Below are 16,432 nucleotides of genomic sequence, written 5' to 3' on the forward strand. Positions count from 1 at the left end.
AAGACAGCTGGTACTTATCGCACAGCTTTGTAAGGAACCCCGAAAGAAGTCCAACAAGTTAAAAATGAGAAAGGTTGCTTGGCATAAACAATAATCTCACACCCCACAGTGTGGATGGCAAACTGCTGGGTGGAGCAGCTTCTAAACAGAAATCGGGTTGGGCTCAGGAGGTAGAGCAGAAGGTTGGTGGTTCAATCCCTGGTTTTTTAAAGCATCTTACAATCTGTTAAAAGATGCTTTTGGCCTTTATTTTCATGGTACAAATCTGTAGTTTGAGTAGTAGCAGTAGTGCTATAATCAAACTGTCACAAGAGGCTTTACAAGAGAGGGTTCACATCCCTGTTTTCATTTATTACTGATGAGACAAGGAAACTGGACCCTCACATGGTGAAATGCTGAGCATCGCCTGAGTCACGATGCCGTCAGAGAGTTGTAATTTAGATTAAGGAGACGTCTGCTGCAGCTCACGTCACACCTCCTCTGAGATCCTGTTTTTTAAATGCTCATGTTTGATAAAAAAAAAGAAGATAAAAGTAAATGTTTCCAGTCCTGATGAGTTCCTGCTGACTGAGATGATGTCCAACAGTTTCTGACAATTGAATGATCTGACAGCTGATCAAGCCACCGCCTCGCTGTCCTGCTTTGTCTTCCAGGAAAACGTGGGGGCAAACGAACACAAACAAGTCATTCCTTTGACTCAGCGTACAAATATTCATCCTTCCCCGAACATTGACATAAACAACTTTATTCCTGTTCCCGCACATTAGAGCTCCTTTTGCATTCTTGGCATCTTCAGGTGGGTGGATTTTTTTTATGTGGGTTCAGCCTAACAAATGGTCTTTGGACTTTGCCATATTTATCTGATGGCTGATGGAAGGCTCTGATGATGGTCTTGATCCACTATTGTGTTGAGTTCAGTGGTGTGTTTTGGAGCTACTGGTGAGGATTAAGTGTCTTCTGTTAGTGTTTTGACCTTTTTTTTTTTTCTTTCAGCAGGACTTTTGTTACTCCTCTCACTTCTTAGTCCTTTATTTGTGGACATAAAGATGTGTGTGTGTGTGTGTGTGTGTGTGTGTGTGTGTGTGTGTGTGTTTGGTGTATACAGGGCTGTCATCTGTCACTAAAGACCACCTGCTGCTAGTTCAGCTGGAGATGATAGCTTCCCAGCCCGATTGGCTGTGTGTTTCTACATCATTTGGTATTTGGAGAAAATCCAGCTGAAACAGCTGCTCTGAATGTTGTTTTCTTGAAGAAGAGATGAGAAAAGAAAATTTAAAAATGTATTTTATACTCCGCTCTCCACGTTAAATCTTCTTACAGCCCCATAAGCTTATTTTGTGAACATCTGAAAGGGGTCCAACCCAACGATGAGACCACATGACTTAAACCCAAAAGTGTATATAGTAGTTAAAACCACCTTTAACAGAAGCTTCTCCTGAACATCCTTAAATAAGGATATGAAAGCTTTTTCTACCACCCTGGAGCCGCACTTGTAACTGACATTTATTGTGTGCGGTTTGAGTCCACCGACATCAGAGTGCCAGCACTGACCTCAGCTGCGAAATAATGAATGGCATCATAACAAGAAAGTAAAACTGAGCTGAAATAGCTGAGGGAGGATTTAATTTACTTGTTTGTTTTTATCACAGTGACTGTGTTGAATCAACTTAACATTTCTATGATGTTGATTTTACACATAAAAATATTTCAAGTCTTAATTTTGAGGAAAATCAGAAAGTAAATATGTTAGACTATTAATGGAAGACGTTTTTCAGCGTTCAATAGAAAAATGCTCAGCTAGTAAGAAGTACTTGCTTGGTGCTTGTTTACCATGAATAACTACAGTGTTACTGTTGCATGCAGGCAGTCAGCTTGTGGCACTGCAGTTGTTTTACTCAAGTACTGATGTTGTTTTGAATGCAGACTTCAGCTCGTCTGCAGTTTGGGGCTGTTAGGTAGTTGTTGACAATATCTCACAGATTCTGTACAGGGTCAGGCAAGCCGGTAAAACATGTTCAAAAAGTCATTCTTTAACTTCTTTTCCTGCCGGAATAACAAAGATCAAAAGCCTCCTGCCGGGCTCCACCCACAGCACCTCATCGAGTACTAAAGACAAAAACCGTGTATGCAGGAAAAACGATATAATAAACAGCTTTATTTTTTCTTGTTTTTTTAGATGAGGGAGCGTGATGTACATATTTGACATATTTCAATAAATGACTGTGGGGTGATTTGTTTACTTACAGATTATATAAAAAGCACGCTGTCCATTTATTTATGTTTACATTAGTTACACAGGAAGCTGTAATAGCAGCAGCAGTCCAGCAAAGGCAACACATGACTTGAACTCTGCAGCACTCTAACCAGTCGTGATACAAATCAAACTTCCTGATTTGAACATCAGGTTAGATAGCTGGAGAGGAAGACGGCGCTGACCTGGAGTCGGCAGCTGTGTCGACAGCCTCTGGTCTGGGATCGGCTTTGCCGTCAGCCCTTTAATTAACAATGAACCTGAGGCAGCATGGTCAGAAGGATGGAGACCAAGCTGACCCTAAAGCAGATCATCCAGCACACTGACTCCAGGTCAGGAAAAGCACTAAGCAGAGATACATTCACAGGTTTCCAACCTCCCCACCCCTCCCAGCAGTGGTCAGACCCTTTAGTGGGTGCATGCAGACAAGTCTTTCCATTGGTTCAGTAGATTCATACATGCTAAAAAAAAAAAAAGAGTTCCATCCTCTCAGAACCTCTAGCCCCTAACCTACATCTGCTTCAGTCAGCTTAACTACAGGGATTGTACAGGTTGTCTCAGCTCTCTCCAGCCACGAGGAGAAGTGGTGGACGAGACAGCAAACTGTCTTGAAATTGAACAGGCCAGTGTGGGTTTTTCTAGGATGTGTTTTGTCCACCGGCGCACTTAATGCACAATCAAGTAACTTCACGTTGTAAATCCATGCAGGGTATCAGAGATAATTGGCGTGAGATGGTAGGTAGAGAGCTGGGATCCCGGGCGTGCGTTTGGACAGAGCAGAGGTCGCCTCCACTGCTCACTTAGCTTAGTTAGGGCTTTCAAAGTGGTTTCCATTTGTCGGCGTCTCCTGCAGAGTTGTGTGTGGGATGTCTGCCTCTTTACGGGACTCCATTTGTGGCTTGAAAAAGTCTGACACGAAGAAGACCTGTAATAGACAAAAAAATAAATGAATAAAATAATTAAAAATAAGTGCTACTGAGGTTTGAATAGTTACATCTACACACAGCGTTTGAGTACTTACCTTGACTGCCAGAAGGGGGTGATATATAAAACCCCCTGCGGGCTGAACTTAAAGATCAGTGCAGGACTTACCACGAGCAGAGCCATGAGCGCGCCCTGTATGAGTCCGGTGAGAACGTCGCTCCAGTGATGCTTGTAATCAGACACTCTCGACAGTCCGGTGTACACAGAGGCGGCAATCAGGAAAAACTGGATGGTCGGTCTCAGCAGCCGCGCCCAGTCGGCCTGGAGCCGAGCCTGCAGGTAGAGCTGAGAAACACAAGGGCCATGCTTTTAAAGTACAGACGGTCACAAACAAGCACATGTGTCACTGTCAAAGCCTAGTACACGCTTCTGTTCCCGCTTCCGCAATGAGCGGCTGGACGTTCACGAAGGGAAAGGATGTGAAAAAAACCCTGCTGGTCTCAGAATTTTACTGATAGAAGGAATTTGTTCAATGCAGGCCGTTTATCTGCAATTGATCGATGATCTAAGCTGATAAATGTCTCTATATCTCTGTTTGCCTCAGGAACAGTGTCCAGTGAGTTCATTTGTTTATGTTTAAAACAGGGTGTGGCCCCAAGGACAGACAAGCTCCATGGCTTTGCAAAGATTCATGCTTCGTGTCTTCCTGCTGCACTTCAATTCTGACGCAAATGTCATTTAAATGGCAGCGCTTTTCCATACTTCAAACTTCCTCTTTGCCAGAGGGTGTGTGTGAGAGGTTTGCCAAGACTTTGTCCCTGTGTGTATTTATATCTGCTGCTGTTGAATGAGTCAGCAGACCGCAAAGTTCATCGGTGCTGGGCAGTAAAATCTCCTCAGAACAACACACGGAAGTGCTGCTGATAACGGGCGCGAGGTTGAAGGTGCACAGATGTAACCTTAAAGAACTGTAAGTAATCATTTGGAACATAATGATGTCTGCTTCGTGACGCCATGAAACAACAGCCAGCAGACACTCAGCTTATCATAAACAGCCTTGGTGAAGCATTTGCATAATTTCGTCTAAACAACCAGGAACGTGGCTACAGTATGGACTCGTCAGCGTAGCGGAGAGGTGAAAAGTTGTGCCTTTGTGTCCATTAGACCATCTGAAGGAGAGTTTCCTTGTTTTCAACGACTGACGGGCGTAGCTGTACATTAACAGGCGGAAGATGTAGAAAGTGGAACTTTGCTGGGAAATAAAGGGAAAGTTCCTGCACTCTGTGGGGGACAAAACTCCAAGTAACATCTAATCACTTTTATTTCTGCTTCCAGAGCAGGTTTGCTTAAGTAACTTCAGTTTTTATTGTTTGAAAATGCTAAACATTTTCAAACAATAAAAACTAAACTAACTAGTTTGGTTGTTTTTTTTCTCTCCCTACCCTCACTGAATTTGAATTTAATTAAGATTTTATTAGTTTCAATCTAATTATAATTAGTTAAAGTTATAATTTTAATGATAGATTATAAACTATAAGAAAATCCCCCACTCACCCCGACCTTGGATTGGATAAGCATATAAGAATGGATGGATAGTTCAAACAAATACTAAAACTTTCTCTTTGTTTTAATTCATTTTAGTTACTTTTTCAAGGAGTCTGATCTTTAGTTGTTGTTTTTTTGATTAGCTAAAATGTTTCTTTGACATCGAATTTTAGTTTTCAGTTAACTATAATAACCTTGCTTCCTCAGCCGCCACACTGGTCAAGTCATACATTGATGGATGGGATTACAGATCAACATGCAGCTGGCTGAGATACTTACAGCGAGGAAGAGCATGCAGTACATGGAAAAAGATGAGTGGCCGGAGTAGAACGAGAGCCTGCAACAGAGAGACAAAAGCACAGCTCAACACCCGAGTAAGGACATGTTTTTATTAACACAGCGGTCTGAGCTGACTGGAGAGTCCCCGGCTTTAGTTAGCTCTCGTTTGAAACACCACATCAGCACTCATGTGCACACACTGTGGATACTGTGGCACAATTTTCCCAGTCAGGAGGCTTTTACTGATCAGATTTAGGGCCTGGACTGCAGCGCAGAACAACCTGCTGCTTGTTGAAAATCAGTGGATTATGTGGAGGAATTTGAAAAAAAAAATCCGCCACTGCGTTAAGGATCTCTATAAACCAATACTTGCAATACTCTGCTTTAAATTCAACATCTTATTTCCCCTAACCCTAGAGAGCCAGGTTAGCATGAGCCCCAGGAGCTGGAATAAACGAGAAATATACTAGGTTGTAATAAAAACCCAGAATTATCCTTTGACCTAAAAGCACACTTTAGGCCCAGAGCTGCTAACATGACACTTATTTTCTTTAAAAGCTCTACAGGAAATCCCTCAAAATGGCAAAGCTGAAAATCTTCATCATCATTAACAATTAAGCTAATCTATAAATCAACTCCCCAGCAGCGACTGTTAGTTACACCCAGCAGAGTAAACGATAACAATGCCGACCTCCATAAATCCCCAACAGTGGCATCAGATTAGGACTGTGGCATCCTGTGAGGGATCACAGGATGAAAAATTCATGATTGCCACCTTACAAATCAATATTTGTGATTTCATGTCCATGGAAACGAACTCAATCGTTGACAGTGAGCTGTGTCTTTGCTGGGCAGTAAACCTTAGACACAGAGGTGTCATATTACTGTAAGATGATGCTGGGCAGTCTATCTCAGCCTCCTCTCTCCTCTCCTGTTGCAGTTATTAGATGCATTAGAGTCCAGCAGATGCCAACAAAGACAGGGAGCAGCTTTTTATTTAAATAAAAAGCAGACTGCTGAGTAATAATGGTGCTCCAGGAAGCAATGATTGTGCACCACGCCCTGATAAACGTACAGCAGATACCCCAGAGCGGTGAAGGGTAGGTGGGCCCTTTACGCTCAAGGGCCGCAGCTCGAGCAAAACGTTTCCCCGTCTCGCTTTAAACAGATAAAGAAGGGGAGAAGCAAATGTAACGTAAACCTCCTCACAGCCCATAATAAACACGCATCACTCCTATGTGGCCGGGCCTCCGTCAGACTGAGAAGAGGAAATCCTCTCCTCCCAATACTCTTCCTCCTGCTCTGAGCCGATAAGAGACAGAGACCTTAAATCAAAATACGCTTTACATTCCTGTGATATTACTCAAAGCGGCTCGCGCTGCAGCTGCGCACATTACAGATGTCACCCATTTAGCACATCTAAACACTTCCCAGCTGTTTTTTTAAAAACGATCTTTATCTATGCCAGAAGATCATTAACATAACCAAGGTTTGTTTCCCTTCCCTAACGACCAAAATCAAATCAAGCGGTCATGTGGTTCTCAACTGAATTAACTGACCCGGCTTTTCTGGGTCTCGGTATGAGCGGTGGTGCTAACGCCGCCGGTGGCGGTAAACAATGGACAATGGATGGGAGTAAAGCTGGATATTTCTTACAAGAACATTATAAAGAACAAATAAGACTTCAGAAGTATAATCCTGCTGCAGCCTCAGCCAGGAAGGACAAATACATTTAGGCTGTGTGAATCTAAAAATGAATTACTGTGTGCTCATAGATCATTAGTTATTATTAATCTCTGGCTTTCTTCCACAGTGTGTCTTTATGTCCTGTCTGCCTCCCATCAACCCCAACAGATCGCAGCAGTTGTGTACTTACAAATACAGCTCATGGTTGCGGCTGCTGAACCACTATCTCCTGCAGGATATGGTGCTGAGTAAGTGCTGAGAATCTAGCTTATTTATAATATCAAAAGGGGCCATCTCAACTCAGTCTTACACGTATAACTGGAACCTACATATTTCTCACATTGGAGTGACGTTGCTAGGTTTGATGTGCTTGTTCTCATTTACGCTTCAGTAATAGATGCAAGTGATGCTGAGCACAAGCTGAAAGTCAGAAGCACAACTCTAAAACGGCTATTCAGAGGTTGTTCAGTGACATGCTTCACCTCTGCCCTTTGTGCTTACACTGTGAACATGTTACAAAACAATGGCCTGAGGATTTTTCCAATAATCAGCTCAACAACAAGAAAACCCCAAAACAAACAAAGCTGGTGTGCATAAAGTTGGAAAAGAGGTGTTCGTTTCAACATCTGAAATCAAAAAAAGAAACAAATTCATTCTTCTTTGAACTCGGGCTGCAACCGCTAGTTTCAAATCTAAACATCAGAATAAAAAGATGAATCAGAGTCCATGGTGATCTGTTTAAATGGTTTGCTTTTTTCCAATAAAAGGCCAGCTAGACATTATACAACATAAAGCACTGAATCATCACACTTGAGAAGCTAGCCTAGACATCATTTTTGCTCTGTGCTTGGAGCTCTGCTTTCCTGGTGCTGGGTCATACATACCGGGCCTCGTTGACCTGCTTCGCGTCTCCAGTGCAGGTGAAGTCTTCAATGTAAGTCCCTGCAGAGCAGTTGATCAGTTTCCAGTCCGGTCTGCACAAATCCAGGAAGTGCGGCCTAAGCCGGCCGATCGAATACTTGGCGATGTCCGTCAGAGACTGGCTCATGGCGGCACCGAAAACGAAGGTGCCGATGGCTTTGTAAAGGCAGGCAACGTAGCTGCCGAAAGACGACTTGGACTTGATGCGGTTTAGATGAACTAAAAGACACTCGCCAACAATCATCTGCAACGAGGGGCGGGAGGACACAGAGTTACACCTTTATACAGAATGACAGAGTGACACATTTAAAAAGAAGATGCAGATAAATGAACGTCGGAGGCAAAATCCCAGGATCATTGTTTTGATTTTGTTTTTGAAGACTCATCTATGATGATTTGCTTCTTAAACAAGAATTAGATCAGAAGATTGACTCTTCTGTCAAATCAGGACCTGAATATAAACCCACAAATTAGCAAAGACTGGACATGTGGTTATGAATAATTCAATTAAATCTCATTTATATAGCACCAAATCACAAACACAGCCACCTCAAGCTGCTTTATACTGTAAGGTAAAGACTCTACAATAATGCAGAGAAAACCCCAACAACCAGACAAACCCCTTTGAACAAGTGACAGTGGGAAGGAAAAACTCCCTTTTAACAGGAAGAAACCTCCAACAGAACCAGACACAGAGCGGAGCCAACTTTGAATCTGTGCTATTTCTTCATTTCCAGTTTTTATGCTAAGATTATGACATTATGAACGAAATGTCTGACAAATTTGTTTTTTTTGATCTTCTGATCTAATCCTTTACAACGAAGAAAATCCTTCTCATAATGCTGCTTTCGAAATACATAAATGCTCATTTGACGGTAATCAGAAGGGCTCTGCAACAGCTGCTGAGGTCACAGGAGGATGTCCACTTAACACAGTAAGCCTCTCTCTTTCAGTTCATCTGAAACTTTAAATGAAACCTGAGGCTTATGAGCACGTTATCATGTTTCTGCAACGCTATGAACAGGCAACAGGCCTCGAAGGCTTAAACAAACACACTGCTTCTTCATTATTACTTTACAGCAGAAGAGCTGCTTTATCTCGACTTACAGTTAAAAATAGGGTAGGTTTAACAACTCTAAATAGCCGTGTCATTACTTAAAACGATAAAACCTGACCTCCGTCATCACTAGAAGGTTTGCGTAGACCTTCACATCTGTAGGTTACACATCTGCTCTATTTTAAAGCCCGAGGCGGCAGATTAGGTCAGGTAAAAAAAACAAACCCCTACCTCTTTTCTGTTTCCTCATTAAATGTAGAACATTCAAAAATGATTTGAACAAATCAAACTGCTAGCACATTAGTAGAGTGGGGTTAAAATGTTTTTTAAAAAGCAAAACAAATCATGCATTGAGGATTAGAACCATGCAGTTCCATTAAGCAGGGTCACGAGTATAAGAAGAAAAAAGAAGTGGATGAAAGCAGTCAGCAAAACTCCAAACTGAAGAAGAGTAAAAAAAAAAAGATGTACAGAAGTGAACAGAAAACAAAAACTGTGCACTTACAGTGAGTACCGTGACGGGAATCATGACACCTCCTAACAACTGATAGGAAATGGTGTCGTCTTTATAGGGGTACTTGATTGAATCATCGTTACAGAAAAAGCCCCGGTGGAAAGGACTGTGTCGCAGAGTGAGAATTGCAAATGGGAGTCCAGCTACCAGAGAAGCAATGAGACAGAGAAACAAATACAGGTTACAAGATGTCAGCGGGACAGAGATCTCTCCACCACGCAAAGCAAGAGCCAGCAGCCACGTGAGAGGGCGTTGAGGAAAAGCCCACGCTCCTCTGAAGTCCGGCTTTCAGGAACATCATTAATAGTTAAAGTGTTAGAGCGACAGATGGTGAAACTGTGGTTAGTGTTTCTGTTAATGAAGAAAAGTCAATCCTAAAAAAGATTAGAGCTGAGCAGGTGCATCTCCGTTGCTCCTGTGCTGGGAACAGCGGCGATCGTGTTTCTAGGCGGATTCGGACTCTTTGTTATCAACACACTTTCCTCTTTCCTAAAAAGAAAAAAAAACTTCCTCAGTGGTCCTGTTCCATATCCCCACGTATCCTCCCAAACCTCACATCAACAGACAGGGAACAATGGAGTCAATCGCAATAACGCTGAACAGCAGTTATTAGACATTGAGGGAAAAAAAGAGAGGGATGAATCACTGATGCTACAAAAGCAGCAGAAAGCAGACGCTCTTCCTGCTCTTCCCGTCATTCTCCAGAAACAACCGCTCTGTTCCAGAAGAGCATTCCAGCTATTTTAAGGAACAGAGGACGCAGCCTGAATGTCTGTTGCACAGATTAATAACAGAGACATAAAGTTCTCTCTGATGTTTACATAAAACCAACCCCCCACACCCCTCCAAAAGGCCTGGCCTCAGTCATTATCCACAATTAAATATCTGGAAATAGTCGATTGTGTGCTTTGCTGGACTAAATGTGATTTAGAGTTCTTTGACTGCATCAGGAAACCAAACAAGTGAATTACAGGGTTTTTCCCCCCACAAATCCATCTGTAGTGCTTGACAATGACAATAAAATAAACTATTATTAATTGTTCTGCAGTAGTTGTAAAGTGGACATCCTCCTTCACCTTTAACTCTTTTTAATACACCTCCAGTAAAAGCAGCCGACACATATTCAGAGTCTCAGTAACAGTCAGCGGTGTCACTGCTGTCCTCCATTCGACTCTGGGTGTTTATTCTTTGATGTGCTGCTCTCTCAGTCCCCACAGACCGCCTCACAGTGGATATTTTGACTTGCCAAAGCTGATAACAACAGTAAAGACTGCTTTCCATGCAGGTGGGGCACTAAAACAGCCGCTTATGCGTCACACCACAGGAACCGGCTCAGAACGGAACACGTGCTTGTTGGCAAGTCAATATATTGGCTGTGAAGCGGGTCGTGTATGTATGTTGAGCCTGCTTTAAGCGACTCCTACTTACACAGCTAATGGGCAGGGCGAAGCCCACAGTGTAGAGCACCGTGGAGGTGATTGTACTGCTGTGGAAAGGGTACTTGATGCTGTCGTCTGTACAGAAAAAGCCCCTTTGGTAGGGACGGATCTTACCCAGGTTATAGGCTGCCAGAGGCAGACCTCCTGTGGAAGGAGAGACCGGGAGGAATTACCACAGCAAAAAATTCACACGTTAAAAAAACATACAACATATCATACAGAACGAAGGTGTCAAACGGCACAAACCTTATTATGTATTACTTGTGTCGTTAAATTTGATGAAAAGAACAAAATCACAAATCAATATATCATAAAAAGCTGTTTGCTTTATTTTATTTTTATTAATAATGTTGAAGAACAAGAACAATAAGAACAATGTGTGGCATTAGTTCAGGACTACTTCAGACTGGTGATTATATGGTGAAAAAGACTGAACATCTACAACAGCTGCACTACCTTGTAATGAAATGCAGTACCTGTCCTAATAGTAAGTAAGAACTACATCAGGTTACACAAGAAATACTGGTTTATACTCTGCAACATTACATTTTAAAGATGAAAACATCTTCCGGCACGAGTGACATAACCACTCTTTGGGCAATTTGTCAGCAAACTGCGCTGAGAGGTTTGTGGCTGGACGACTGACTCACACAGATGTGAGAGGAGCTTTGGACTCGGCTAAGATAAAATACCATAAGGATACCAGAACGGGCTGATTAGTTAGTCCAAAGTCTTGATGTAATGCTGCTGCCATTCCTGCAGGCTGTTTGGCCTGTTTAGCTCATTGTACGGTGCGGAGAAGACAAGATTCATTTAAGCAGAAAGCATGAGTCCATCAGTGAAAGGTAATGCGCAAGGCTGCAAATGGACGGGCGCGCACAGATGCACAACGCCAGGATATGCCATCATCTACAAATAAACTGCCCATTCATTCGGCCTGGTATTTCCGCTCTGCGCGCCTCCTCTGCAGCTGTCCTCACCCTCATGAGGGACAGCTCCTCACCAGCTGAAGTTGACAACCTGGAGCAGCTGGAGATGCCAGAAAGCTGGGACTGAAACGCACACCAGACAGCTCACGGCTAACTTTACAACTGCTGCGAGCGGCCAAACACAAACAAATAGGCAGAGAAGAAAAAAAAAAGAAAAATCTTAATCTCACATTTACCAGATGACATTCCTGTGACTCTAACAGCACAACATGCATGTGCATGTTTGGCAACATGCAGCAGTGCATGACTGCTGCTAACAGCCTCATCTGTCTGGAAACAGACTCTCACAAGATGCCTGCTTGTAATTTAATAGCCCCTTTGAATTAAAGGGTGAATGTGAACTGCACGCAGGCAGTCAAGCAGCTTCTCAGGGCAACACAGGTTCAGGTGTAGAGCAGAAAGAAATCTGCATCCTTTAATTGATATATGTTTCTTTTTGCTCACCTTAAATCTAAGACAAAGCAATTACTGCGATGGCCAAATGAGAAATATCAACACGACTATAAGACCTGTTGAAACATGATATGAATTAAATTTAATCACATTTTATTTGTATAGCGCCAAGCCACAACAACAAACCCTACAACAGACCAACTCCCAAGAATCATACGACACTCTGTGAGTAAGCACTTGGCGACAGTGGGGAGGAAAAACTTTCTTTTAACAGGAAGAGACCTCCAGCAGAACCAGGCTCGGGGACAAGCAGCCCCAGCCCCCCAGCCCTGTTGGGAGTGGTTAAAAAGTGCTCTTCATTATAATGGTAGAATCTCTTTGCTTCACTTTAATGGCCAGTTTGTGTTTGCCGTGTCTGGAGAAGATCTTTGGTAGGAACAGAGACTGAGAAATGAGTCTCTAACTCAATCCACGGGTCCCACCACGTGGGGCTATTCAACACGTCAACAGTAGGGAAAGTGTGGTCACATGTATCAGGAAACTTTGCTGAGCAGAGGTAGCACTGTATTCTAAACTAAGTGTCAGGAAATTTACATTTGGCTTAAATGAGTCACAGATTATAGAGCAGCATATAGACTCCAAACTTCCCCTTACATAAGTAAAAGAATAAGTCAGTGCGCCACAAGTACCAAACCACAAGATCAGGAGAGAAATCTACTGGTACAGTGTAATTAATATGATATTCAACGCATGAATTATTAGTTTTACACTGCGTCTAATGTCATAATTATTTATCAGCACATGCTTTGCCAGCACAAACTGAAAAGTCAGTTTGCATAGAAGCTGCTGAAGATAAGCTCACATATTACAGCTGTACTGTAGCACCACTGTAAATACAACGTCAGTGAATCCAGCACCACTCCCTTCACGTGAACGAAAGCTGCTAAATACCCATTCAGCAGGTTTATACCTGCTTCCTAAATCGGCTTACATCAAAAAGACTAACAGCATAGTACATAAAAGCGAGGACGGGAAAAAGGCGTTTAAATACATACCCAGAACCAGACAGACTATATCTAATAGGACAAAGGGGATCCCTCTCATGTCGAACATGTTGTCTCTTGTCTGTGCTTTCCTGAGTCCCTGTCTGCTGCCGGGTCTTCTGCCGTAATAAAACACCAGGGGGACGCTCCTCCTCAGGACGTAGCTGCTGCTGTGCTCCTTCCGATTGAATGAGAGCCAAAGGAAGGCAGCAGCGAGCTGTTTAAAAAGCACAATAAAAGCCGACGCCCTCCAAATAAACACAAAGACCACCCCGGACACAGGAGAGCAGCTGCATATCAAAAGAAGCGAGTGTGGCTCACAGACCGGCCCCGCTGCTGTGTTTGTTGATGTTGTTGTAGTTGGGTGGGGGCGGTGGTGGTGAACTGCAGCGCAGCCGATGACTCCGCATATGCTTCATGATGGATTTACAGCCGATTTGGAATAAATAAAAAAAAAAGCTTCGTGATAAAAACAAACAGCGAGTCTCGGCTCGCAGCTGTCCCGCGTGTCGCTGTGTGTATCCAATGAAACACGAGCCTGTGGCGGACCCGAGAAGACCCGAGGAGATCGCAGCTACGCAAGGCCCGCTGCTGCCTTCACGTACCCGCGTGAAGCTGGGGGAAATATGAAGCTTTAAAATGGTGCGTTCAAGTAATATCGGTAGATTGTTGAAAAAAAAAGGTTTTTACAATTACAAGGCAATTATTAACTTTTTTTTCCGCTGAGAAAATTAGTAGAATTATGAAGATGTGCCTCTGGGGACCCTGAATGTCTAAATACATGTATTAAACTAATATTAGGCCTGATTGTTTGGATATTTTATTGCATCTTAAAAGATGTGGAGAACGGCTTTTTTAGGCTATGGCTTATAATTTGTATGTACATAATTATAGCTAATGTCTAACAAAAACAAAAGTTTAATGCGTGCTGTCCTTTTAGAAACTGCCTTTTGCATTTTAATTTCACAAATAAATAAACATTTTTCATTGAACCGCTGTATCAATATCGCCCTCTAGGGTCCGGTGGTTGAACGTGCGCACTTCTTTAGCATGGATTCACATTCCAATGTTTTCAGTCCCGTGATCACCCTGATTTATCTGCAGATATTTAAACACAAAAAATTGACTGACATTGGTTATATAACCCTCTAAACAAAACATTGCATGTCCAATGTCCATGAAGGAGTTAAAGTTAAAAGAGGAAACACTAACTTCAGCACAGCCATTTGCAACAGCTCTAGTTCCTAAAACCTTATAAATTCAGTTTGCATACCTGATGTATTACACGCTCATGATGTCCCCGATCACATATTCATCAGTGAACAAATCTCAAATCCAAGTGAGTCACATTTCAGGTCTCAGTTTGATCAGTTTGGAGACAAAGTTAAAGAGAGGTTAGAAAGTTAAAAAGAAGAGGATATGCTAATTTTTAAAAGTTTACTTCAACAGCCATCACTATTTTGCTTACTTGTTAATGCACGAGAAATAAACAGATATATAGTCTTAAAGGACCGATAACTTAAAGACTTAGATTTCACTTCTTTTCCCCCACTGTAAAGAAGTGAAATCACTGTATTAAACATGTTAACACACTGTATTAACATGTTTGCCTCCCCTAGTATGTATATATATATATATATATATATATATATATATATATATATATATTAGGGGTGCAACGATACACAAAATTCACGGTTCGGTTCGGTTCGATACTTTGGTGTCACGGTTCGATATTTTTTCGATACAAAAAAATGTTCATGCATTTTTAATTTGTCATTTATTAAAATTATAAATATATATTTTAACTCAAAAGTACAGTTTTTAAATTTAACCCTAACCCTTGTGCGTGTTTTTTATTTTGACAGCGAATGCGCACCTGCGGACCACTTATGTGCAGCCCTGGTTATTTAGCTCGTCATATCGCAGCCACAGAAATTCTTTTGTCCATGAAACCATAAAGCTGCACTTTCTTTTTGCCTTATAGTCTGATTTGTCATAACTTTTCCGTTTTGTGGTAAGCTTTTCTTTGGCTGTCACTTCTTCACCCTGACCTGTCTTGTTTGGCTCAGCAGAACTGAAATGCTTTTACACATGCACTCACATAAGCTCAGCGATTCTCTGCGCGATCAACCTCTCACATGTTTAAGCTTGCTGCGGGAGATTTCACTTGTCATGTTTGCATAGTAAGCTAACGATTAATAAGACGATGTCAGAGGAATTGGTGCACAAATTATCATCACTCACAGATCAGTGCTGTCGCTCTCTATACACAGTTCACACGATTGCAAAGTGAAAGCAAAAAACAAGCGCAAATTCAAACGCGACTTCAATATGTCACATATTGACAGTGGCTCACCGATGCCAATGACATAATTACCCAGCTACATTTCCGAAAGAATGCAAAAGCATTGACATATATTTTTCCTACAATAGCCCGACGGGCAGGGAAGAGATAGATTTTGGTAGCCCCACTGAAAAAATCGCTAGCTCCGGGACGTCGGACTAGCGATATTGCGAGCCCTGTATCTGATTGAGGAATCATGCATCTTTGGAAAAGAGAGTTTATTACAGAGAAATGGCTCTTTCCAAAATAAAAGCTATACTATCCGCTTCTTCTGGGCTATATTCTCAGCAGCATAAGGAGAATCATGTGCTAACAGCTGTCTAAATGACTCGGCTAAAGTTAGTAGCATGCTTGTTGTTTTTGTCTTTGCACTAGGATGATGTCAGCGTAAATGTGCAGTCATATTCGTTGTGTTCCCACTAGTGCTTTCAGGTTAATCTCGTTGAAATGACCTTAACGCCACAACACGGCAAATCTCCGTTAACGCGGATCGCTCCGTGCATGGGGCTAGACGGCCAACACCTTAACGAGCTAACTGCGCTAACACACTAGTTCACACCAATGTAATTGAGCATTGCATGGCACATCCAACATACTGTTTTACTTTAGTCCATGACTCGCTTACCTTCAGGGTCATACGTCACATGAAAACCAAAATAATTCCAAACGCCAGATCTGAATGAGGTTCAATTTGCTTGTTGCAAGGAGAGCTTAACTTCTGTCTCGCTAGCTTGCCCTGCGCTCTTCCTTCTGACTATGCTGTCTGTGTTGAGCGCTCAGTGGATCTGCGGTTCAAACCAAACGGTTCAATATCGATACGAATATCGTTGCACCCCTATTCGTATCGATATTGAACCGTTCGATACAGTGCTTTCGGTTCGGTACGCATATGTATCGAACAATACAACATTTGTAATTTATTTTATCAATTTTCCTTCTGACGATGCTGTCTGTGTTGGGCGCTCAGTGAATCTGCATTCGACTACTCCTCCTAGGCTGCACTGTCGAGCGCAGATCCACTGAGCGCTCAACACAGACAGCATA

At 42.4% G+C, this 16,432-nt stretch overlaps 1 protein-coding gene across 2 annotated transcripts; it reads right to left on the reverse strand.

The window, feature by feature from the left end:
* Positions 1 to 2,135: 2,135 nt before the first annotated feature.
* plpp1a (phospholipid phosphatase 1a) lies at positions 2,136 to 13,657 on the reverse strand. Of its 2 annotated transcripts, none has more exons than XM_082538732.1 (6): positions 13,054 to 13,657; positions 9,169 to 9,320; positions 7,570 to 7,850; positions 5,000 to 5,057; positions 3,344 to 3,520; positions 2,136 to 3,176 (listed from the first exon to the last, which is right to left on the reverse strand). In XM_082538732.1, the coding sequence occupies exons 1-6, from the start codon at positions 13,109 to 13,111 to the stop codon at positions 3,057 to 3,059; spliced, it is 846 nt and encodes a 281-aa protein (XP_082394858.1). In that variant the 5' UTR covers positions 13,112 to 13,657; the 3' UTR covers positions 2,136 to 3,056. The 2 variants fall into 2 exon arrangements, with proteins under 2 accessions (XP_082394858.1, XP_082394857.1); XM_082538731.1 differs by lacking the exon at positions 9,169 to 9,320 and adding an exon at positions 10,606 to 10,760 and having other exon boundaries at positions 13,054 to 13,654.
* Positions 13,658 to 16,432: the final 2,775 nt, after the last annotated feature.

Source organism: Aulonocara stuartgranti (genome assembly GCF_965226115.1).
Source record: "Aulonocara stuartgranti genome assembly, chromosome: 7".
NCBI lineage: Eukaryota > Metazoa > Chordata > Actinopteri > Cichliformes > Cichlidae > Aulonocara > Aulonocara stuartgranti.